Consider the following 24,859-nt stretch of genomic DNA (forward strand, 5'->3'; position numbering starts at 1 on the left):
AGCAATTACACTCCAATAACGATGTTAAAAAAAAATTTATAGAGTTCAGAAAAATCTTACTCATTTTATCTATAAAAACATATTCATATAGAATGTGAACAGATACACAGGATTATCTGTGGTACTAAAACTGTGTGGAGGGGCTGATTAAGAAAAAGATTCTAAAAAGTCTTGTGGAGAAAATCATAAAAGAAAGGTTGAGAAACACTGCCATAAGCTTCAAAGAAGCATCTAAATTAACACTAGGTGGTATAGTGAATAAGACAACAAAGGAGATAAAATGGAATCATAAAACATACTCAATTCAAAAGAATGCAGGAGGGGACTTCCCTGGAGGTCCAGTGGTTAAGACTTCACCTTCCTAGGGGCAAGACGGGAATAAAGATGCAGACCTACTAGAGAATGGACTTGAGGATATGGGGAGGGGGAAGGGTACACTGGGATAAAGTGAGAGAGTGGCATGGACATATGTACGCTACCAAACGTAAAATAGATAGCTAGTGGGAAGCAGCCGCAAAGCACAGGGAGATCAGCTCGGTGCTTTGTGACCACCTAGAGGGGTGGGATAGGGAGGGTGGGAGGGAGGGAGATGCAAGAGGGAAGAAATATGGGGACATATGTATATGTATAACTGATTCACTTTGTTATAAAGCAGAAACTAACACACCATTGTAAAGCAATTATACTCCAATAAAGATGTTAAAAAAAAAAAAAAAAAAAAAAGACTTCACCTTCCAATGAAGGGGGTGCGGGTTTGATCCCTGGTCGGGGAGCTAAGATCCCACATGCCTCGTGACCAAAAAACCAAAACATAAAAAAAAAAAAAACAGAAGCAATATTGTAACAAATTCAATAAAGACTTTTAAAATGGTCCACATCAAAAAAAATCTTTAAAAAAAAAAGAATGCAGAAAAAAAAAACAGATGAGGCAAATAGAAAACAAAGAGCAAGATGGTAGATTTAAAACCAACCATATCAATAATCACATTAAAAATAAATGGTCAGGGCTTCCCTGGTGGTGCAGTGGTTGAGAATCTGCCTGCTAATGCAGGGGACACGGGTTCGAGCCCTGGTCTGGGAAGATCCCACATGCCTCAGAGCAACTGGGCCCGTGAGCCACAACTACTGAGCCTGCGCATCTGGAGCCTGTGCTCTGCAACAAGAGAGGCCGCGATAGTGAGGGGCCCGTGCACCGCGATGAAGAGTGGCCCCCACTTGCTGCAACTAGAGAAAGCCCTCGCACAGAAACGAGGACCCAACACAGCCAAAAATTAATTAATTAATTAATTAATTTTACAAAAATTTTTAAATAAATAAATGGTCTAGGGACTTCCCTGGTGGCGCAGTGCTTAAGAGTCTGCCTGCCAATGCAGGGGACACGGGTTTGAGCCCTGGTCCGGGAAGATCGCACATGCCGCAGAGCAACTAAGCCCATACGCCACAACTACTGAGCCTGTGCTCTAGAGCCCGAGAGCCACAACTACTGAGCCCACGTGCCACAGCTACTGAAGCCCGTGTGCCTAGAGCCCATGCTCCACAACAAGAGACGCCACCGCAATGAGAAGCCCGCACACTGCAATGAAGAGTAGTCCCCGCTCACCGCAACTAGAGAAAGCCTGCGCGCAGCAATGAAGACCCAACGCAGCCAAAAATAAGTAAATAAATTTATTTTTTTTTAAAATGGTCTAAACACCCCAATTAAAAGATAGATAATATTGTATTGCATTAAAAAAGCCAAGACTCAACTGTATGCTACCTATAAGAAACCTACTTTAAATATAAAGATGTAAACATCTTAAAAGGAAATATACATATATATCACTGTAACACTACGGAAAAGAAAGTTGGAATAGCTATATAAATATCATAAAAGTAGATTTTAGAGCAAAGAATATTAACAAAAACAGAAGCTATTTCATAATAATCAAGAGAACATTATACACCTAAACTTTCATGTGCCTAAAACAGAGCTTTAAAATGTATGAAGCAAAAACTTCAGATCTGCAAAAAAAAAAAAAAAAAAAAGAAATAGACAAATTATAGTTGAAGACTTCAACAAACTACTCCCAATAATTGACACATGTAGGGCTTCCCTGGTGGCGCAGTGGTTGAGAGTCCACCTGCCAATGCAGGGGACACGGGTTCGATCCCTGGTCCGGGAGGATCCCACATGCCACAGAGCAGCTAGGCCTGTGCGCCACAACTGCTGAGCCTGCGCTCTGGAGCCCACAAGCTACAGCTGCTGAGCCTGTGTGCCGCAGCTGCTGAGGCCTGAGCGCCTAGAGCCCGTGCTCTGCAGAGAGAAGCCACCACAATTAGAAGCCGGTGCACTGCAATGGAGAGAAGCCCACGCACAGCAACGAAGACCCAACACAGCCAAAAATAAATAAATAAATTTATATATATAAAAAAAGAGGTGGTTACTCTTATAAAAAAAATAAAATAAAATAATTGACACATGTAGACAGAAAATCAGTAAGGATATAGAAGATTAAAAACATTATCAGAAAACTTGCCTTAACTGACATTTACATAAGATCCCACCCTACAACAGCAGAAAATCCATTATTTTCAAATGCACGTGGAACATTTATAAAAACAGTCCTATCTTGGGGCCATTAAATAAGTTTCAATAAATTTAAAAGGATTCCAGGCATACAAAGTATGTTTTCCTACCACAGTGAAACTGAATTCCAAATCAATAACGAAAGTTGTATGGAAAATCCCCAAGAGTTTGGAAACTACATACCATACTTCTAAATAACACTAGGGTCAAAAAAGAAATCAAAAGGGGAATTTAAAACTGTTTTATACTGAATGAAAATTAAAATTACAACATTTCATCATTTGTAGGATGCAGCTAAAGCAATAGAGGAAATTTTATAGCATTAACCAACTAACCAAGAAAAGAAAATTAAACCCAAAGTAAGCACAAGAAAGGAATATGAGAGAAATTAAAAGGAATAGAAAACAAAAAATAAAAAGAGGAAATGAATGAAACCAAAAGCTGGTTTTTCAAAGCGAGATAAAATGGATAAACCTCTAGTCAACAGATCAGGAACAAAAAAGAGAGAAAACACAAATTAGCAGTATCAGTAATGAGTGAGTTGTCATCACTACAGATTCTACAGATATTAAAAGGATCAGAAAATATTATGAACAACCTTATGCCAATAAATTCAACAATTCAGATGAAATGTACATATTCCCTGAAAGACAGAAACTAACAAAGTTCACTCGATAAGAAATAGATAACCTCAAGAGGCCTATATCTTTTGAAGAAATTGAATTTGTAGTTTAAAAGCTATCCCATACAGAAAACTCTATGTCTGGAAAACTTCTCTAGTGAATTCTTCCAACTATTTAAGCAAAAAATAATACCAATTCTGCACACTGTTCAAAAAAATTGAATGGAGGTAAATATTTCCCAATTCATTCCATGAACTCCACATTAATGACACGTAATTATAAAGAAGCAAAATTACAGATCAATATCCCTTATAAACACAGATGTAAAAATTATAAAGTTTAACAAATTAAATCCAACAGTCTATTGAAAGGAAAATACATCATGATAAAGTATGATTTATCTCAAGAATGCACAGTAGGGCTAACATTAAAAAATTAATCAATGTAATCCACCTATTAACAGACTAAAGAAGAAAATGATATAAAATATCTCAATTGATGTAGAAAAAGCATTGAAAAAATTAAATATCTATTCCTAATAAAACTCATAGCAAACTTGGTATAAAAGGAAACTTCCCCAAGCGTGTAAAGGACACCTACAAAATACTTACATCTAAAACATATTTAATGCTGAAAGACTGAATGTCTGCTCTCACCATTACTATTCAACATCATCCAGAGGTTCTAGCCAAGGTTAAAAACCAAGCAAAAAATAAACAAACTGAATCTCCAGATTGGCAAGGAAGAGGTAAAACTGTTTTCACTTACAGATGACATGATCATCTATGTAGAAAATCTGATTAAATCTACAAAAAAAAAAAAAGCTAGTAGAAACAATGCTGTGTGATACAAGATCAATATACAAAAACCAATTGTATTTCTATGTACTAGGAAAGAACAATTTGAAATTGAAATAAAACACTACAATTTGCAATCACATCAAAATATATTTTAGGGATAAATCTGACAGAGATTTGTAAGACCTGTACATTGAAAACTATAAACTCTTAGTGAGAAAAATAAAATATGTCCTAAATAAAGGAAGGTCTCTACTTTCATCTTAAGAAACTAGGATAAGTGGAGCAATTTTTACCATGTTCAATATTGTTAAGATGTTGTTTCTCTCCAAATTGATCTATAGAATTAGATCAGTTGCAATCCCAATTACAATCAAAATCTCAGGCATTTTTTAAATTGATAAGCTGATTCTAAGATTCATGTGAAAATGCAGATGATCTAGAACATCCAAGACAACTTTGAAAATAAAAGAATAAAGTTGGAGAAATTACGCTACCTGACTTCTAGACTTATATATAGTAATTAAGACACTATGCTATTGGTATATAGCAATATTGATGGGCAAAGACAAATAGATCAATGGAACAAACTGAGCAGAAATATATATATACATTCTGATGATTTATATAGTCCTATGATATACATTCAGATGATTTTCAACAACTTTGCAAAGGTGACTCAGTGGAAAAAAATAGTCTTTTCAAAAGTAGTTTGGGGGAATTCCCTGGCAGTCCAGTGGTTAGGACTCCACACTTCCACTGCAGGGGGCACGGGTTCAATCCCTGGTTGGGGAACTAAGATCCCTCAAGCCGCGTGGTGAAGCCAAAAAACAAAAAAAGTAGTGCTGGAACATTAGATACTCATAAGCAAAAATATGAATTTTATCCATATCTCACACCATACATAAATATCAATTCAAAATGGATAAGAGCCCTAAATATAAAACATAAAACTAGAAAACTTCTAGAAAAACAAGTACGAGAAAAACTTTGTAACCTTGAGTTAGGCAAAAATATAACATTAAAATCATGATCCATAAAAGAAAAGACCAGATAAATTGGGCTTTATCAAAATTAAGAACTTCTGCTCTTCCAAAGACACTGTTAAAAGAATGAAAAGACATGCCATAGACTGGGAGAAAATATGTGCAAGTCATATAATCTGATAAGGGAATGAAAGAAGGCAGACAAAAAAGAGCACATACTGAGTAATTCCATTTTATAAAACTTTAGAAAGTGCAAACTAATCTATAGTGACAGAAAGGAAACCAGTGGTTGCCTGGGGATGGGGGAAAAACAGATCACAAAGGGGCACAAGGAAGCTCTTTGGGGTGATGGATATTTTCAGCATCATGATTGCAGGGATGGTTTCAAAGGTATATACAAACACCAAAACTTACCAAATTGTATACTTTATACATGTGTACATAAGTTATACTTCAATAAAGTTGTTTTTTATAAAAACAAAAAATATATACTGAAGCTGTGTTTCAGAATTAAAGAATGTATTAAAATGTACCAGAAGAAAATATAATTAATATTTTATAATCTTAAAATAGAGATCATTCTAAGAACAACATGAAAACTTGAAACTAAATAAAGCAGTTATAAAATTAAATTTTAAAATAAATTTTACTGCCTAAAAATATAAACCTTATATGTTAAAAGAATACAAGTAGTTAATAACAATTACAAAATTTCTATGCTAACAAATAATTTAGAAATGCAAATTTTAAAAAGAGATGTCATATTTCACCTAACCATGTCAAAAATTTTAAAAGTTTTAAATCCAGCTGCTATCCTGGGTACAAACCCTGATGTTGGGCTTGTAACCTGATACAATTATTCTGGAAGTAACTTTGGCATTTGAATAAAGTTTTCAAATGTGCATATCCTTTAACTCAGTCATTTATCTTCAAGGAATTTCTCCAAAGAGAAACAGAGAAGTACAAAAAAGCTATGTACATGGCACCCCTAAACAATAGAATATTATGTAAACATTAAAATACAAATTCATTGACAAGGAAAGATAGCCATATATCTGAGTACCATAAAAGGCTGCTACAATAGCACGCTATTTGTTATTACATTTATGTAAAATTTTTGTGTAAAATTACTGGTATCATGGCATACAATGAATGTCAGCTAATTTAACATCTATTCCCAGCCTCCTTTTCCCCAGCCCATCTACAGTAGTTCTCAGCCCCCTTTACTGCTAGAAGAGGCCATGTGACAGTATTTTGGCTATTGAGGCCTAAGTAGAAATCTCCTAAGAAGTTTATGGAAACATGCCTTTCTGATAAAAGTTACAGTCATTGCTATAGCTATCTCTTTCCCCTACCTCCTGCCCTGTAGTCAGTTATGATGACTTAAGCCAAAGCAGCTATCCTATTGCCATGGAACAAGCCAACACACTAGAGAATGCACATTGCAAAGAAAGAAAAAAGCTGGGTCTTTGATAACATTCACAAACCACTATACCAGCTTCCATTGCCCACTTGTGGACCTCTCTTTATTTGAGATAAAAAATACATATTATCTTGCTTAAGTCACATTTAGCCAAAATCACTCCAGATAATTATTTATATATATATATATATATATATATATATATATATATATTTATATTTATATATATATATGTAAATAAATATTTTCTATATAGCCATTAAGCATATTAAAGCTTTTTATAATTATAATATTCTCTACTGGCCAGTATTTGGGGCACTAGACACCTCCATTCAAACACTGTTGATAGAGTTAACTAGTGGCCCTTCAGGAAGTCAATTTTACATTATATTTCAAAAGCTTTAAAAATATTATTATCCTTTGCTTGACTCAGTAATTCCACTTTTACATATTCATCAAAGAAGTAATAATAAATTTAGAGAAATATTGCTATAATATATTTACAATATTAATAAACTGAAAACAACATAAATACAGAAAAATATAATGCTGGCCAAATGATTTATGATAGAATAGTATGTAATCATTAAAATCATAAAATAAAAAATCTAATTATATAGAAAGGTGTCTCCCAACAATATGCAAAGTAATATTCTTTGGGGGGATGAAATGCTTAGAAAAAATATTTTTTAAAAGAGTAGGAAAATGTAATGAAATATAAGTAGATATTGCTGGGTGTAAGAATTACCAGTAACTTTCATTTTCTTCTTTTTGGTTATCCATTCCTAAATTTCACATTTCTTTTGTAATAAGAAAAATTAATTTTAAATATACAAAAAAAAAAAAGAACTGAAATAAACAAATAGGAAGATATGTAGATTAAAAGTAGTTTTATTTCTACTCTATGAAGATCATTAATTTTATTTCCGTTAAAAAATAACTTGTAATAGCAACTTTAACATCAACATATAGAAGTCATATATAGCAAGAGTGAAACGTATCATGAAAAGTGAAAAAGTAGCAAGAGTACTTCTTTTAAACAATTACAGGATTCCAGCATGTTTAATACGAACACAAATCTGGAAACTCAAAAAGAGAACACACTATATTACATAAATTGACTCTTAGGGGAAATTTTTTAAATTTGTCATTGAGTCTCATTTCTAAAGTGAATAAGAAGCAAATATATGCTGAAGAGCCTAAGATACCTGTGACATCAAAACAACTGAGTCCAAAATCAGGACACATGAGTTATCTAAGCTTTCCTTAGTACTTCTTACCCAATTCATAGCTTACAGAGATACCCTCTCTGGTCAAAAGCATACATTCTTATTCAATCTCCATCGGTTTCAGTCATCTGCAGTAAAGATTGACCACTCAGAAGCCAGAGTCTTAAACATTTTTCAAAGGCATCAATAAATTTGGTGCGCAACATACAATTTCCAACTATGTTGCCAGGATAGAATAGGAGACCAAGGAACTAGTATGTTTGCATAAGATGTTATAAAGGTAGTGACTCTCTGCCTTTTTTATAATCCAAATTTTTATAAGAAAATTGACGAAGAAGAAAGGGAATGAAAGGGAATAAGAAACCAAAAGGTACAAAACTATTTACTAACTACACACACACACACACACACACACACACACACACACTCATTCACTCGAACTCACTCAAACTAAAGAATAGATTAATTGTAATAAAGAGCATCTTGGAGATTTTTCATAGAGTTATACATAAATAAAGCTTTTAAAAACACTTCAGGGGCTTCCCTGGTGGCGCAGTGGTTGAGAATCTGCCTGCTAATGCAGGGGACGCGGGTTCGAGCCCTGGTCTGGGAAGATCCCACATGCCGTGGAGCAACTGGGCCCATGAGCCACAATTACTGAGCCTGCGCGTCTGGAGCCTGTTCTCCGCAACAAGAGAGGCTGCGATAGTGAGAGGCCCGTGCACCGCGATGAAGAGTGGCCCCCGCTTGCCGCAACTAGAGAAAGCCCTCGCACAGAAACGAAGACCCAACACAGCCATAAATAAATAAATAAATAAAAGTTAGCTTAAAAAAAAAAAAAAAAGTTAGCTTAAACTTAAAAAAAAAAAATTCAAATTAATGAAAAATAAATTTTAGTCACTTTAAGTAGGTTATAACACAAAAGTTGACTTACCATAAATTTCTAAACCTTGTGGGAAATACTTGTATTCTAAATCCTATCCACTAATGCAAGGGTGAAGATGCATCTTACAGTCAACAGTGCTGATTTTTAATGATGGATTTAAAAGGGTCGATTTAATTCCCAGATTATTTTTTTTAATTCCACCTCATCACCAAGAAAGTTAATAGATGCGACACATTAGAAACCCTGGCAACTAAAGATGTTTTATCCAATCAATGCCTCTCTCTTTTCTAAGCTACTCAAAAAGAAAAACCAACACCTGGAGAAAGTCACACCTTCACAAATTACCAATAATGTTCGCTGTGATATTCTAGCTTTATACATGTAGCCCCTTCTAAAGCACTGGAGGCAAAGAATGGACATTGCCCCCTCCAGCTGCTGAAGACAGCAGAACCACATAGAGCACCTACTTATGAGGTTACTTTTCAGGGGCATGAGAATATGCTTTTAAAAGGGACATTTCCAAAAACCTACAATGAAGATGAATAATAAATATTTACATGCTTAGAAAAGGGATATATTTGAAAACCTACAAGAAAGATGAATAATAAATATTTACATTCCAAGCCAAATAATTCCACAGCCTAAAAAGAAACATTTGATGTTTTCATTTCTGAAGACTGAAGCAAAATAATGATTATAATAATTTTAATCAAACTTAAAAGGTACGCTTTATTACCTTATTGATATAAGCTATTTGCCTTTGAACCCGCAAACAAGATGAAAAAATCCTTGAGGCACTTTTATATTCTGACTTAACAATTATCTGATAATTACCCCATCATTACCTGCTGATGAAGGATTCCATTCTAAATTCTTAACATTTCTGATGTTACAGGCATGTTACTTCAAGAGTCCTACCTGGAAAGAGACTGAGAAGACTGACTGGAGATTTGTTGGTATCAATAGTTAGTTTGTGGCTTGCAGTTTTTGAAGGCTGGCCTGGCAAGCAGATTAATTTCAGGGGAAGTCTAAACTTACATTGGCTAACTCGAGGAATGCCTGAAATAAAGAGAAATATATATTCATAAATTTGACAAATAAGAAAAATATTGTACTACTAATAGTAGTACATAGTAGCAACATATCTTAGTTTAAATGTTTGTTACCTGCCCATTTCATTTAGCATAACTGAAATAACTGGAAAGCATTATCATAATTTATGTTTTTACTTTATTGTCAAAAAGTGCAAGGCAAAAATAAAATCTTAAAAACGAGCATAGGATAAGCTCTGCCTTTAATAGTAATATCATATTTTAAAAGTCATCACAGTTGAACGCTATATAAAACATTATATGTAGTTATATTCAATTACTGAACTGTCTTTAAGACCTTCAAAGCTCTAGCCCTAATCCAAGACTATCCGCTAAAATGAGCAAAGAATATGAAATTTATATCAGGAAGACTCTATATGACCATATCTAATCATTTCTCTACCCCCTGAATTTTTTAATTTTAGTTTTTTTACTTATTGAAGATTCGAAGTACAATTAACAATTTGCAATAAATTATGAGCATGAAAGCAGAATTTGCCCTACTGAAGTTCTAATGAAGTTCATTCTAATGATGTCATTTTACACATCAATATGAAGAATATTACTTTCATACAAACTGAATTTTCCTCAATCCATTTAACTTTACATATCACTGTTAAGCAACATTTTGAAAGGCTTACATAGTCATTCAATTCTCAAATTTTTTTCAGAAAGTATACAGGTATATTGAAATAAGTAACTGCATAAATAAATAACAATGAAGAGTTTTATATCAGAATTTAAAGTTTTTAAAAATCATTCCTTTTAATATTTTTACAAAGAATGAAACTGAAACCAAAGCAAATTAGGCTCTCTACTTATAAATCAAGTAAAGCAATTCTACAACTTTAGTTCTCTCTCCTTTTATACTAGGATTCTATTTTTGACTGGATAAGACAAAAGATAATATACAGAAACCTATATTTTAGTAAACTACTGTAGAAAAAAGGAAAATTTAAAATGTTCTACTCTACTGGATAGATCCACACATTAATTCCTTTATTTCTTTACAGTGGAGTCAGAGAGCAGTTTAAAAATAACAAAAGCGGAAGCAGTAAAGTTTGTAGACATGATCCCAAATAGGATTCCTAGAATTAGCAATATATTTTGTTAATGCCAATTGGAGTTGTGTGGTTTACTCTATAACCAAGCTGGGAGTACACTTTTCAGAACTACTTATTCACTAGGATAGTAAGAGATCATCAACAAAAGCATATTGATATATGAGGCCAATTAAATACTTTTTCAGAGCATGTGGAGCATATTTGTCATTCTCTTCAACATAATCTATTATCCATCAAATTTTACATAGCTCATTTTTTGCTCATAACCAACAGATGTTAAATTCACTTCTCCTGGAATCCTAGATGCAAATTATGACTGGTGTCTCTTCAGAGAAGTCCCAGGGTATTATTTCCTGACATTTTGTGAGGTTTTAGAGGCATGTGTATTTGTACTTTAAAATGATGAAATGTTTTGACTCAAAATATTATGGTAACATGATCTAAGCTACTGCTCAGACCACAACTATCAATATCACCACAAAAAACATTACAAAGCATTATTTTTTCCAACTTCATATATTCCATATATCCCCAAATTATGGAAATATACCTACTAATGTTTTTCCTCTACAATATATAAATTACAGCCTCAATTAATAGATGCAGTCTGGAAAGAACAAGGAAACTGAAACCTAGTTCCATTTCCTTCATTTTCAATGAATAGAATAACGGGGGAAAAATGCTTCATCTTCTGACAACTCTGTACATGCACAAAGAGAAGCTATCTTCTATGTACTTTCAACCAAAGTCTGAGCTAATTGTTCAAATAAAATTTGGCTGTAAATGCTCTTCTAAAACTACACTGCTGAAACTGTGGCTCTACTTCACTTGGGCCAGGTACTGACTGAATTTGTTGTGGTAAAACAAAATTAATCATGATCAATAACACTAGCCTTATGTTACTTAGATTATTACACTAAAACTCTGAGAACCCAGAGCTAAAGAAACTGGTGGTATATAAATGTTTCAGAAATTGAAACAAATGGATTGCAAGCACTAATAAACCCAAGAAGGGAAATACATTGTAACTCAATTCACAGCTCAGTTAAGTCAGTTAATGACAATATCACACACTAGGGCAATGGTCTGCAGTTGCTAAGATTTGAAGAACCCCTCCAGAATTTCTTTTCTCTCCAGGAATTGTAAACCTGTTTCACAGGACATTTGGAAAACATTACTTTGAAAAATGATGACACTCATACTTAATAAAATGATTATGGCTATTTTTTAAATGATGGCAGCTTGAAAAGTTTTACCATTGAGGGGGAAAAAAGCATGAAATCCTTTAGAAACCAGTTTAAGGAAACCATACCTTTAAAAAGAAAAATTATACTGCCAATATTTTATATTACTTCCCATCAAATTAAAACCCAAACGTTTCAAAATATAACGTCTAGTGTTTAGACATGGAGTTCATCAGAGGCACATTTCTATTGAGATTTACATTTTCTTAAGAAACCTGAAATGCAGATTTGGCTACCAGTTACTCTTCAGGCTATAACTGTAGCTAAGAACCTGAAGTCAGAGACACGTAGAGGTATGTGTGAGTGTATGCATACGTGTATCTGTAATGAGGAAGGAAAGGATTATATGCATTTGAAGACTTTCCAAAGTTGCTAGTAGGATAGCTTGCAACTCAGTTGAAAGAGCCTAACTGATCCTAACTGCCTACCATCAGCGATATTTAGTTGGCAAAACAGTCTCTATTTGGCTCATTCAACTCTCTGAATATAATGCTGAGAGAAAAGAAGAAATTGGTCATTTGTAATACTCAAATATTGGCCTACTCACTCATCAGACTGACCTTTTTCTACAGTTTTTTAACAAATATAATCACCTCTCCTTCAAACACTTCCCCTTCTAGCCTACTAGAGGAAATGGATAGTCCCAACTACCATGGTGCAATTAATCACAAAATTATTTAACACTTAGAGAGAAAATTCAGATCAAAATCACTCCTGACACAACAATTTTTCCAGGAAGAGAATTCTAATTACCCCTGGCACACCCAAGAGACCAGTATCACTGTCAAGAGGGATGCCAAAATGTGCTTTAAAAAAAAGAAAAAAGAACTTATATACCAGAGTTGAATAACTGTATCTATATATTACACATCTACATAATGCCTTTAGAACTCTTTCCAGGGGCCTGCTAGAGTCATTTCTTATTGAAAACAAGGAACCCCAAAGCAGTAGCAATGTCTGGTAGCCAGAACTTCCTTGATCCCTTCCTGTTATGTCTGGCTACGTACTGTGCTCCATCTGCAGTCATGTTTTACGCTGCCCGTGTCATGTAACTTTAATGCAGAAATAATGGAGACAAACTCTTATGGGACAACATAAAACCTCGATTGCTTCTCTTTTTCCATATGTAAAAGCAGGACTGCTTATCTGCAATACAGCCTGAACAGATCAGGCCAATAAAATGGAAAAGTCTTTGAAATTTGAAGCCTTATGTAAGTAAGATCTAAGTGGCCACATATTAATTTCTTGCCTACTAGGTAAAGCTGAATATTTCAACTCTACTCCCTGAAGCTTAATTATAATTTTAAAATATATCATAAGAGATTATTAAAACCAGCTTTAGGTTTGCATTGAAATACTAAGATTTCCATATATTGTGATTTTTTTTCTCATGGTTTGATCTGAATTTTTAGTAAGAGGAAATAAATTCCTTTCAATAATAACCTTTACTGATTTTTTTAAAACTCAAAACAAATAATTTAAATAATAATATTGTATTTTATAAAAGTTATTGTGAAATCTTATCAGTTACATTGAAATCTTGCAAAGTAAATATTCATTATTAAAATTATTTTTAATAACCCAAATTCTAATTTGACAAGTATACTTTATGTTATTAAGCTAAAAGCTTACTTCTATTAAAATATTTCTCATATAAATATATATTCACCTCCCAGACACTATGCAACTCAGGTTGTTGGAACCACCAAAACTATATGAGTAAATAATGCCATTATTTTTAAGTATTTTATTTATCTAATTATTACTAATTAATATTATCTAATACTAATCTTAAAATGGCTAATAAACTAAGACAAACCATCACATTAAGTCTACGTCTAGGAGGAAAACTAATCAAAGTAGAAGATCCTTATAGAGTACCTGCCATGTAACCAGATACTGCACAATCCTAAGATAAGTACTTGAACCCTACTCTTAAAGAGCTCAAAAATCTACTAGGAGAACCTAAGGAACAAACTTAATGAAACTCATATTATGATAAGTATTATAGCAGAGTAGTAAACAAAGGATTTGGGGAAAGCAAAATGGTGACAACACTGACCCAGGCAAGTTCAAGGGGTCAGTCCCTTGATGATATTCCCCCACAAATTCTAAACAAGACAAGGAATAGGCCCATAGAATGAGTACACATGGCATTCTGATCAAAGAGGTGAATATTTTGGGGTATACAGAATCACACAATTACAATTCAGAATTTTTTTCCTTACTCTTTTTAAGTACACTAAGATAACTGAGCATACAGGTAAATCACCAATGACTTACAAAAATAAGTTGTCAGTGGCGCCTTTGGTTTTGTTCAATAAAGTCATGGAGCTTCATTGTTTCTCATGACTCTGAAACAACTAATAATGAATAACAAGTATCTATAAGTGGAAACATCTACTAGCTTCTCCATAGCCAGATCAAGGCACTGAATCACCCTAAAGAGGTTGCTATAGTTAAAACAGCAGTCCATAAAAAGAATTCATTCATGGTATAATACCAATTCAATTAACTGACCAAATTTCAGTTCTGAAATTCATTTTGTTCTAAATTATCTTTTCACTTACCCTCAGGATTTCGATCTATCCATCAGAGGCAATGCAAAAAGGGATAGGGGAGAAAATGTAACAAATTATCTGTTATAAAATTACAACACATATCTGCTTAAAATATAATTTAAAATTTTCACAGATTCTTACAGATGATTTAAATGGCCCTCCAATAAAGATAAGCCAATTCACAATTGAAGAATATAACATGAATAAATGAAATCTAACAATATATTTCATTCATTCTCAGAAATCCATGAGAGGGTGTTATTCCAGTATAAATGTGGCAAAAAGAGGTAAAGATATATGATCTAGCCAAAAGCAAACCAGACTCAATATGTAAATGACATCAAGAGCATTAAATGAATTTTTTGGAAAAAATTTGAGTGAAAGACAAATATATAATATTAATATTTCCAGTTAGTCTTGCTTATATTATAACTTTAGTTAATAGATACTACTATGGAACAATGTCTATTTTTTTTTCAGCTTGTCTTGGTATTCTTTTACTTTTATAGACTTGTTTTTACTTTAACTTCTAATTAACTTTCAACCAATTAATGCCTATGCTCTTTGGTTTAGTAATAATTTATAGTCTTTCAAATTCTGTCTTTAGAAAAGCATAATAGCTAAAAATGGTATGTGCAACCATAAGCTCACTGAATGATTTTATAACTTCATAATGCATTTTTAAGCCTTTTGTCCACTTGCTAGGTAATCCATTTCTTTATTTTAAATTTATTTTCAACCAGTATCACTACTTTTCCTTGAAAGCAAATGAAATAATTAGTTGAATTAAGGCATCAACAATCTCTATAACTACATACACAAGGTGTAACAAAGATAAAAAGTATAATCATGCCTATGATTATTGAGATGTTCAATTAATGATAAATGATCTAGAGATTTTAGCCAACATTTCCTGTTTTTTATTTCACAACTCAAAATTAAAATAACACAACATTTCAATGTTCTTTTCAGAAACATCCAACTAAAAAGTCCATCATTCTTTGATCCCTTACAGAAGATTCGTATTTCTCTCCAAAGCCAGATTTCGCAAAGCCTTTTAACCATAAAATATTTATGTTACCCCAAATTTTGAAAATATAGGTAAATGGTTAAAGTGGTCACTTCTGGCCAGAAATGATTTTTTTATAATTTAAAGCAAAATAACTTACAAAGAAGGAGAAACAGATTTTGAAAACATGTACTAAAGTTATAAAATCACCTCCAAGCATAGAGTTGTCAATTCATAAACCAGAAAATTCACTTAGACAAAATAAGAACTACTATTATTAAAAACATTGCCAAGGTGCCTTGTTAGCACAGTAGGTAGTTGCATCAGTCTCATAAAAACATTGCTAAGTAAGCAAAGTAGGTATCAACAGAGAGAAAAAAATATGAATAAGGCATCTCTAAGCTTTTTAAATTAAGAAAACTGTACAGAAATGCTTATAAAACACAAATGCAACATTGTTGAAATACCCTATCAGTTACACCACATTTAAACGGCTTTTAAAAACAGCAATAACTATTCTTATTCTATCAATCAACTAATTGTCAAACTGTTACTATGAAAAATTCACTACACACACACAAAACTATAAAATTGAACCCAAGTTGAAATTTATAATAATTAGATCGCAACTGGACTAAAGATAACTTTTTTGATCTATTAAGAGTTTCTTGAAATAATACAGATCCTGTTCTTAAATATTTTAACATGTAAGATAATAAAGAGTTTTATTTAATCACTAAAGCAGTGTCTGAAACTCTGAAGACTGACTTAATATTACAGCAACCCATAATAGTCTTTTTTACTAATTCAGACTAGGCTTTTCTCTTTAGTTCAAATACATGAAGTCTGGCTAGATAACATTCTTCTAGTGGGAATAAAAATACATCATATTTGCTATTAATTGAAAAGATAGAATCAAACATTACATATGGAGATCAGCTAAATAGACTATCACTAATTATTCCTAACACATCAAAGTAATTTGAACATACATTTTTATTTAACACTAGAAAAGAATATTTTTTCATTTAATAATATTTTACAATGTGTTTTCCCATTTTAAACACTTAAACATTTAACTCATAACTCCAATAACTTAAAAGAAGTGATTAGGCTTGTAAATTCATGAACAACTGTATGCTTACCTGTAGGTCTGGAATAAGAAACAACAGTATTTCCTTCCAATTCAGGTGGTAAACAACTTCCTTTCAGATAAACGGAAAAGCCCACTGTTCTAGTCATCTCCGGTGCTATAAGCAATGTAAAAATAATATGTTACATAATTTTGGACGATTATTATTAACAAACAGTTAAAATTAGACATATACTGCATGCCAGCTACTGTCTTAAGCACTTTACATAACATAGATTAACTCATTTAATCCTCACAACAACCCTACATGGTGGGTATTATTATTATCCCCATTTTTTGGTGCATGAGGAAAATGGCTACAAAGAGATTAAAAAGCTTGCCCAAGGTCATATAGTTAATACAGAGCTGGGAATTGACTCCAGAACTCCAGAACAAGGGTACCTAACATTCTACACCACTGCTTCTCTTTACTCAGATGAACAGGCAGCATGAACAAAGCAAAAGGTATGCAAAGGGCAAGAGAAGTTGGGAGTGGGAAATAGTACCTTATCATGGCTAGAACACAGTCTGCAGGAGAAAATGGAAGGGGGAATTGGATATGGATGTAACTAAAACTGTAGCAACTTGGCAGATTGTGCATAGCCTTCCATATTCATGTATTTGACCTCCAACCTGCATTAGAGAAGTTTTTAACTTAAAATATTAATTGTCCAGAATGTTTTTTAGAAAGACAAATTGGAAGTATTGTGAAAAATTAAAAAATAAAGTGAGATATCAACTACAAGTTTACCTCAACCATTCAATCACTCATTCACTGATTCAATGAATACTTATTGAGTTTCTACTATCTGTCGGGCACCTAAGGTAGAGGTTCGTTATAAAAAGGAAAAAAGAGAGATATGTTCTTGCTTTTTGTGAGTAAGACATAGGGTTCCCAGCTGAACAGTAGCAGTGAAGAAAGACAGAAAAAGACTTGAAAGATAATTCAGAAATCATTTTAACAGGACTAATGACAACTGGATGTAAGTGGTAAGAGAGACCCTATGCAAAGAAATCTTAGGCATTATTACAGTTATCTTACATAGATTCATTTTCTAATTAAGTCCAATTAATTTTCTGATTAAATTCTAATTAAAACAGTTCTGTAACACAGATACCATTATCCCCTTTCTGCAGATTAAAACAAAACAAAACTGAGGCTCCAAGTAATTACTAAAGTAGCTTGCCCATGGTTACACATTGAGTGTCAGAGCCAGGATTCAAATTCAGGCCAGACTCCAAAGCCAATATTCTTTCTTCAAACATTACAGATTCAATAAATAGCTCACTAGAGAAACACCAATAAAAAAGCCTTCCAAAATATAGTATTTAAGTACAATTACACGTCCATCTAGTTAAGAAAAGCGTTTGAAAATCTGTAATTACTTCAACTCAACAGCCATTCACTGAATGTCCATGCTTGATGTTTGGAGGGAAAATATAAGCAAAACAACACAATCACTGATTTCAGGAAGATACCAGTCTCACTATTCAGACAAGAAATATAGCCATGAAATAAACCCACTGATAAAAAAAATTTTTAATTAAAAAAAACCTCACACCATGATAGACTTTAAGCCAAAACAAAACACTTACCCATAAATTCAAAGGTGAACTGATCACAAGTCAATACTAAAGGTGGTTGTACATAGACCGATAATCTGATCTTTTGCAATGTCACTCGATTCTGCAGTGTGACCTGAGAAAATAGAAATTGTTATTAATAAAAAAATTACATTTTTTCCAAATTGATAGAATATCACAACTACTTAAAAAATCATTTGCAAATAATTAGGAAATACCATCTGAGAAAAAAAAATGAGCTGTCACAAAACATAACCTGTAACATAGGTAGTAGATTAAAAAGTTCTACCCAGTTAGAAACTGGGCAAGGGAGTTGAACAGACTTTTCTCTAAGAAGATGTACAAATAGCCAATAAGCACGTGAAAAAATGCTCAAAATCTTTGTATGAAATACAAAGTAAAACCACAATGAGATACTACTACACATCTACTTAAATGCTATAATCAAAAGGACAGACAAAAACAGGTGTTAGCAAGAATGTAGAGAAACTAGAACCTGCATAAATTGCTGATGGAAATGTAAAATGGTATAGCCATTCAAGAAAAAAGTTTGACAGTTTCTTTAAAAATTAAACATAAAATTACCATCTGACCTCACAATTCCATGCCAAGAGAAATGAAACATATGTCCACCCAAAAACTTGTACACATGTTCATAGCAGTACTATTCATAATAGCTAAAACTAGAAACAACCCAAGTGTCCATCAACTGATGAATGGACAAACAAAATATGGTATATCTCTACAATGAAATATTATTCAGAATAATATTTAATAATATTAATAATAATAAAAAGAAATGAAGTACTGACACATGCTACAACATGGGTACATTATACTATGCTAAGCGAAAGAAGCCAGTCACAAAAGACCACATATTATATGATTCAATTTATATGAGATATCTAGAGTGGGCAAATCTATAAATCTACAGAGACAGAAAATAGATTAGTAGTTGCTTTGGGATGGTAGTGGGATTGGGGGTGGGGGAATGGAGAGAACAGCAAGTGACAGCTAATGAATATGGGGTTTCCCTTGGAGGGACAAAAATGTTCAAAAATTAAATTGTGGTCATCATTCTACAACTCTGCAAATATACTAAAAATCATTGAATTGTATACTTTAAAAGAGTAAATTGTATGGTATGTGAATTATATCTCAATAAAGCTATTAAAATATGTTCTATCAAAAGCAGAACAAAAAAATCTGCCCTCATGTCTGGTGAATAATTACATCATGAAATATTATATGTGTTCATTCTTCTTTACATGTATAGATGTGGCATCATGAATTATTTATTTTATCTAGTATCAGTATATTACCTTTTACACAAGTTACTCTCTAAAGATTTCCTTTCTAGGTAGGTATTTACCATCAGTAGTTTAAATACATATCAAAGCACTACAGTTTCTTCCACGGCTTAATACAAAAATACCTGACATAACTAATTCTAGAAAATATCAAAGAATGGCAATAATGACTGCTGCATTTCTAAGCTGGCTGTATTTCCAAACTGGTGCTCTTGGTTGATGATGCTTGGAATGATAATTCCCATTCTAGTCAGAGTTAATAGCTATGAATTCTGGGGTAATAGTTTGACTGAGAAATAGGGTGGGTAGGGGTAGAGAAGGCCAGGACTTCTCTCAGTCCTCCTGAGGAGGAACGTCAATAGAATCCATCAGGCCCAAGGATCTTTACTGGGCCACAGTGCTAGGGGCATCAAAGAAAAAGCTTAAATATCTGGCTTCCACTGGGAACATTCTCTCTTTGGATTTTGTCTCCTAAAAGTCCCAGCCTCTTTGAACAGTCTCTTTGGATGAGTTTATCCACATGGTAAGCCAGATTTATCACAGTCACTGGCCAGGTAGAGTTGCTAGACCAACTAAATCACAATCTCTGGGAGTAGACCTGGGTATTGGTATTGCTTTAATAGTTCCCCAGGTGATAGCTATTTACAACCAGCGTTGAGAAGCACTCTTCTATTATACAGGGCACCTTTGCTATGCAGCAATTTAGTCTAGTTACTAGACTCTAGTATATGAGACAGATACATTTCATTATTAATTGACAAAATGCAAGGGCATACTTAATTTTTAGGAAAAGTCATTTTGAATTTTCTCTTAGGTAAAAGGCATGTATCAACTATTCATTAATTATATATATACATACATACTATAGATAAACAATATACAAGAATATACATCTGGCCCACAAACATTATACACATATAATTAGATTCAGTAAATGTATTGTATTAATTTAAATGATGTGGATATTCTGCACAACTTAAAAATAAGCATAACATTTTTGACTTGCAAAGTAAAAATTTTAAAGGACAACTACTGATGCAAATAAATACAATAAACACAGCAAATGAACAATGAACCCTCAATTTTTACTTTATAAGCCCTGGGAATATATGGGGGGAAATCTGCATACCACAAAGAAAGATTCCGTAATGATATCTGACCATTATAAAAATCATAATACCTTTTTAATAAAACACTGATGGTAATTATGGGAAGAAGAAAGTACACATGTGCTGTAGACAACATTCCTTCTGATAGCTATTCCACTAAATAAACAGAACACAATTTCAATATTTTACTGTTAACAATAATATGCTGGTCTGCACATATATTTTTAAATAAAATTAATGATAACCATTAGCAGCTTTCTATATTCATGGAACCACGCTAATAAATTATTTATGTGTATTATCTCATTTAATCATTACAACATTGTGAAACAGGTACTATCACAATATACCATTTTACATAAGAGAAAAATGTGGCTCAGAGAAGCTAGATAATTTGACTAAGGCTACTCTGATTATAAGTGGAAGAAGCACAATTTAACTTCTGTCTGTCAGAATCCAGAGCCCACACTCTTAATCAATTGTGGTTAAGTCCCAAAATAACTCTGCAAATGAAGAAGTACCCTCATTTTACAGTTTAAAACTAGAGGTCCAGAGAAGCTCAATAACACGTCTAAGACCATCCAGCCAATATGTACAAGAGAGCTGAAAACTATGACCAGGAACATCTCGTGAGAGGTTACTTTTAAAAATGAAAATGAAAAATCCTTAAGGTAGTAATAAGCCATTTTTAAGACAGCAGACATTCTGACTCTGCCTGGCATAACAACATGTACTTAGACAACAATCGTACAATTTTACATTGTTACAAGTGCTTGCATTTAGTTTAGATGCAAGATTAATGGTGATAACTCTCATACACAGATCTATCGAATCCCAGCAATGGACAAGGCACTTTCAAAAGTGAATCAAGAGGGCTTCCCTGGTGGCGCAGTGGTTGAGAATCTGCCTGCCTGTGCAGGGGACACGGGTTCGAGCCCTGGTCTGGGAAGATCCCACATGCCACGGAGCAACTGGGCCCGTGAGCCACAATTACTGAGCCTGAGGGTCTGGAGCCTGTGCTCCGCAACAAGAGAGGCCGCGATAGTGAGAGGCTCGCGCACCGCGATGAAGAGTGGCCCCCGCTTGCCGCAGCTAGAGAAAGCCCTCGCACAGAAATAAAGACCCAACACAGCCATAAATAAATAAATAAAAATAAAATGACTAATACTCTAAAAAAAAAAAAAAGTGAATCAAGAAGATGTGTGACAAAAATAACTACAGTAACAAAGAAGAGTTGTGTTTGAGCCAAAAAAAAGAGTTAAAGACTTGGCTAGACCATGAACCTCATATTTTAAGAGAAAAATAATTATAGATTAAGGGGAAAATACAAAAATTAATATCAGAATTTTCCATGCTATTTTCCATTTCTAACAAAATAAAATATGATCTTCAGGAAACATAATACTAAATTTTTATCCTAGATATATAAACATGGCTCCAAAGGCCAGGTATTAACAACCACTCTGCCTTAGTTGCCTGCAATAGATGGTCACGCATCACGCACACACACTCAAGCTAGCCACATCTTCATTCACTTGGAACGGATGGAAAAATTTTCTCAATTAACAGGATTTATTATGATGGAAACTTCCATGGTTATATACCTTGGCTGCTGTTGTTATAAAAGGCTATAAGGAGAGATTTATAACAGAAATTTGTATAGGAACTGTCAGGCAGAATCAGGAAGTCATGGTGTCTGCTGCTTAAGTCCAGCTGATTTTGTGCAACTCGTGTGTCGCATTCTTTCCCATTCTTTTATAATGGCAATAAGGAAGAGAGCTGTGACTTAGCCATTCTCAAACATAGTTAAATGTTATTCTCCTAATGAAGGAGAATTTTCCAATAGTGTCATGCCACCATTTTAAGGTGGCTATTACACATGAAAGCCTAAGAATGGCACGGGAGGGAAATGTGTATTTATTTATAGCAATAACTAGTTGTGAGGGAAAAAAATAGCATGAGCAAAGTTATCTGGTTTAGGTACAAGATTTCTTTTTGCAATTTGCAGTGTGCTCCTGAATTATTATGTTATGTGTCAGAACAATATCAGTAGATAGATATAAAAGAGATTTCCCTACACAAAAGTCTATAGATCATTCCTGGAACGCTACAAGGTTGTTGGGTTTTTTTTCTTAAATGTTTGATTTCTTGCCACTAATGCTTTTCCAGACTCAGAAGTATTAATGGGATAGAGCCTTTGACTGGACAGGGGGAAGGGAGACTGGGAAAAGACCACCCTTGTTACCAGTGGCAAGAATCCAAAAAAATTAGCTTAGGAAACTGTTATAAGGTTGGGCTCCCTTCAACTTCTACCAAAGATCCCCACACTTAGGCCACCCGCTGGGTCCAGTATAAGCGAACACAATTGGTAAAGCCTGGTGCCCTGTCAAGCTCCTCCAAGGACAGCAACCCATAATCTAAGAAAATATAAAGCCCTGTCCAAGTTTCGACTTAGCAAATCGCCAAGATCCACAACTTTCCCTGGCTCCAAAGTCTGGGCAGTGATAAATATTTTCAGCTTAATAATGTGCTGACTTATTACCACACTTTAATCTAAATGCCTTAAGAGGGTTCTACATTTGAGTCCTAGTTCTAAAATTCTGCAATGGCAGGACTAAAAATCTTAACCAAAACCACATCCTTCATACTCTATTTTTTGGGGACTATCAATTTGTCACTACTCTATTTTGTGGTTTCTTCATTTAATATTTTCTTGCTATAAATACATCCATTTAAAGCTAATACTATGGCAGATAGATGGCTGGAAATTCTTTTCAAACACACACATAATCATACATAGAAGAAAGATGTTATTAATATTCATATGATTCCCCAATATATGTATGATACTGCAATCAACTGCTTGGTCTACTATGAATGTGATGACACAATTCCTTTAGTATACTTAAATACTAATTTTGTTTCTAGAAAAAAGACCCTTAATCACACTACACATTTAATTAATGGTAGGAATAAGTCCTAACAATTATTATATACATATTGCTATAAATGCAATTACTAGTTTTAAATTTGTAGTAAACAATAAAGGCTATCTATTTACTACTCAAGGCTGAGGAAAACTTACAAATGTCAAGTGTTTGAGTTTTTCTATTTCTTAACTTTTTAACCAAGAAATCTTTTGTTTAATTGAATAAATTTAATGTGTAACATTGTGTACATTTAACATGTACAGCATGTTACTTTGATACATTTATATATTGCAATATGATTGCCAAGGCAGTGATATTTATCACATTACATAATTATAGTACAATATTATTATCTATATTCATTATACTGTGCATTAGATCTCTATGGCTTATTTACTACTCATTACAAGTTTGTGCCCTTAAACATCATCACTCTTAACCACCCCCAATCCCCTGGTAAGCACCATTTTACCCTCTGTTTTTTACAGGCTTAACTTTTTTAGATTCCCACATATAAGTGATATCATACAGGACTTGTCTTTCTCTGTCTGACTTATCTTACTTAGCATAATGTGCTCAAGAGCCATCCATGTTGTTGCAAATGGAAGGATATCCTCCCTTCTCATAGTTGAATAATATTCCATTGTGTATATGTACCATATCTTTTTTTATCCATTCATCCATCGATAGGCATTTGGGTTATTTCCATATCTTGGCTATTTTGTGAATAATACTGTGATAAACATGAGAGTGTATATCTCTCGTGGGAAATACTATTTTCATTTCCTTTGGTTTATAGCCAGAAGTGGAGTTGCTGGGTCATACAGTAGATTTTTTTAAAATTTTTTGAGGAACCTCCAATTGATCTCCAAAGTGGTTGGATCAACTTACATTCCCACCAACAATATTTAAGGGCTCCCTTTTCACCACATCCTCACCAGCACCTGTTGTCTCTTGTCTTCTTGATGACAGCCATTCTAAGGTGTGAGGTGATATCTCATGTGGTTTTGATGCGCATGTCCCTGACGATCAGTGATGTTGAGCATCTTTTCATGTGTCTGTTGGCCATTTTGATGTTCTCTCTGGTAAATGTCTATTAGTTCTTCTGCCCACCAAGTGTTTTTACATTTCCATAAGCTACTTATAGGCTGACAAGTGACAGATGTGATGAAATGTGTGATATTGTTTGCACATTACAGTCTAGAACTATGTACAATACCTTCACTGTGACTGAAGGGACAAGGTCAGCTCCCACTTCAACATCAGTAGATTGCTGTAAACACAGAATTGAGAAGAGAAGGAATGAAAGAATAGT

The 24,859-nt window shown here is 33.6% G+C and overlaps 1 protein-coding gene across 9 annotated transcripts in view; it reads right to left on the reverse strand.

Moving 5' to 3' along the window:
• The window catches only part of BBS9 (Bardet-Biedl syndrome 9), a 713,234-nt gene that overhangs the window by 500,556 nt on the left and 187,819 nt on the right, over window positions 1–24,859 (reverse strand). For 8 of the 9 annotated variants that reach the window (XR_009504851.1, XR_009504850.1, XR_009504853.1 and 5 more), the window contains exons 12-16: window positions 24,764–24,817; window positions 18,208–18,310; window positions 16,625–16,729; window positions 14,480–14,494; window positions 9,429–9,569 (exon numbers count right to left, since the gene is read on the reverse strand). Coding sequence is in view for 3 of the 9 variants with exons in the window: in XM_059932715.1 (XP_059788698.1) it covers window positions 9,429–9,569; window positions 14,480–14,494; window positions 16,625–16,729; window positions 18,208–18,310; window positions 24,764–24,817 (418 nt within the window). In the remaining 6 variants the exon portion in view is untranslated. The remainder of the gene's footprint in view (window positions 1–9,428; window positions 9,570–14,479; window positions 14,495–16,624; window positions 16,730–18,207; window positions 18,311–24,763; window positions 24,818–24,859) is intronic. The other variant, XM_059932716.1, reaches the window with a different exon arrangement.

This window comes from Balaenoptera ricei, chromosome 9, assembly GCF_028023285.1.
Source record: "Balaenoptera ricei isolate mBalRic1 chromosome 9, mBalRic1.hap2, whole genome shotgun sequence".
NCBI classification, from domain to species: Eukaryota; Metazoa; Chordata; class Mammalia; order Artiodactyla; family Balaenopteridae; genus Balaenoptera; species Balaenoptera ricei.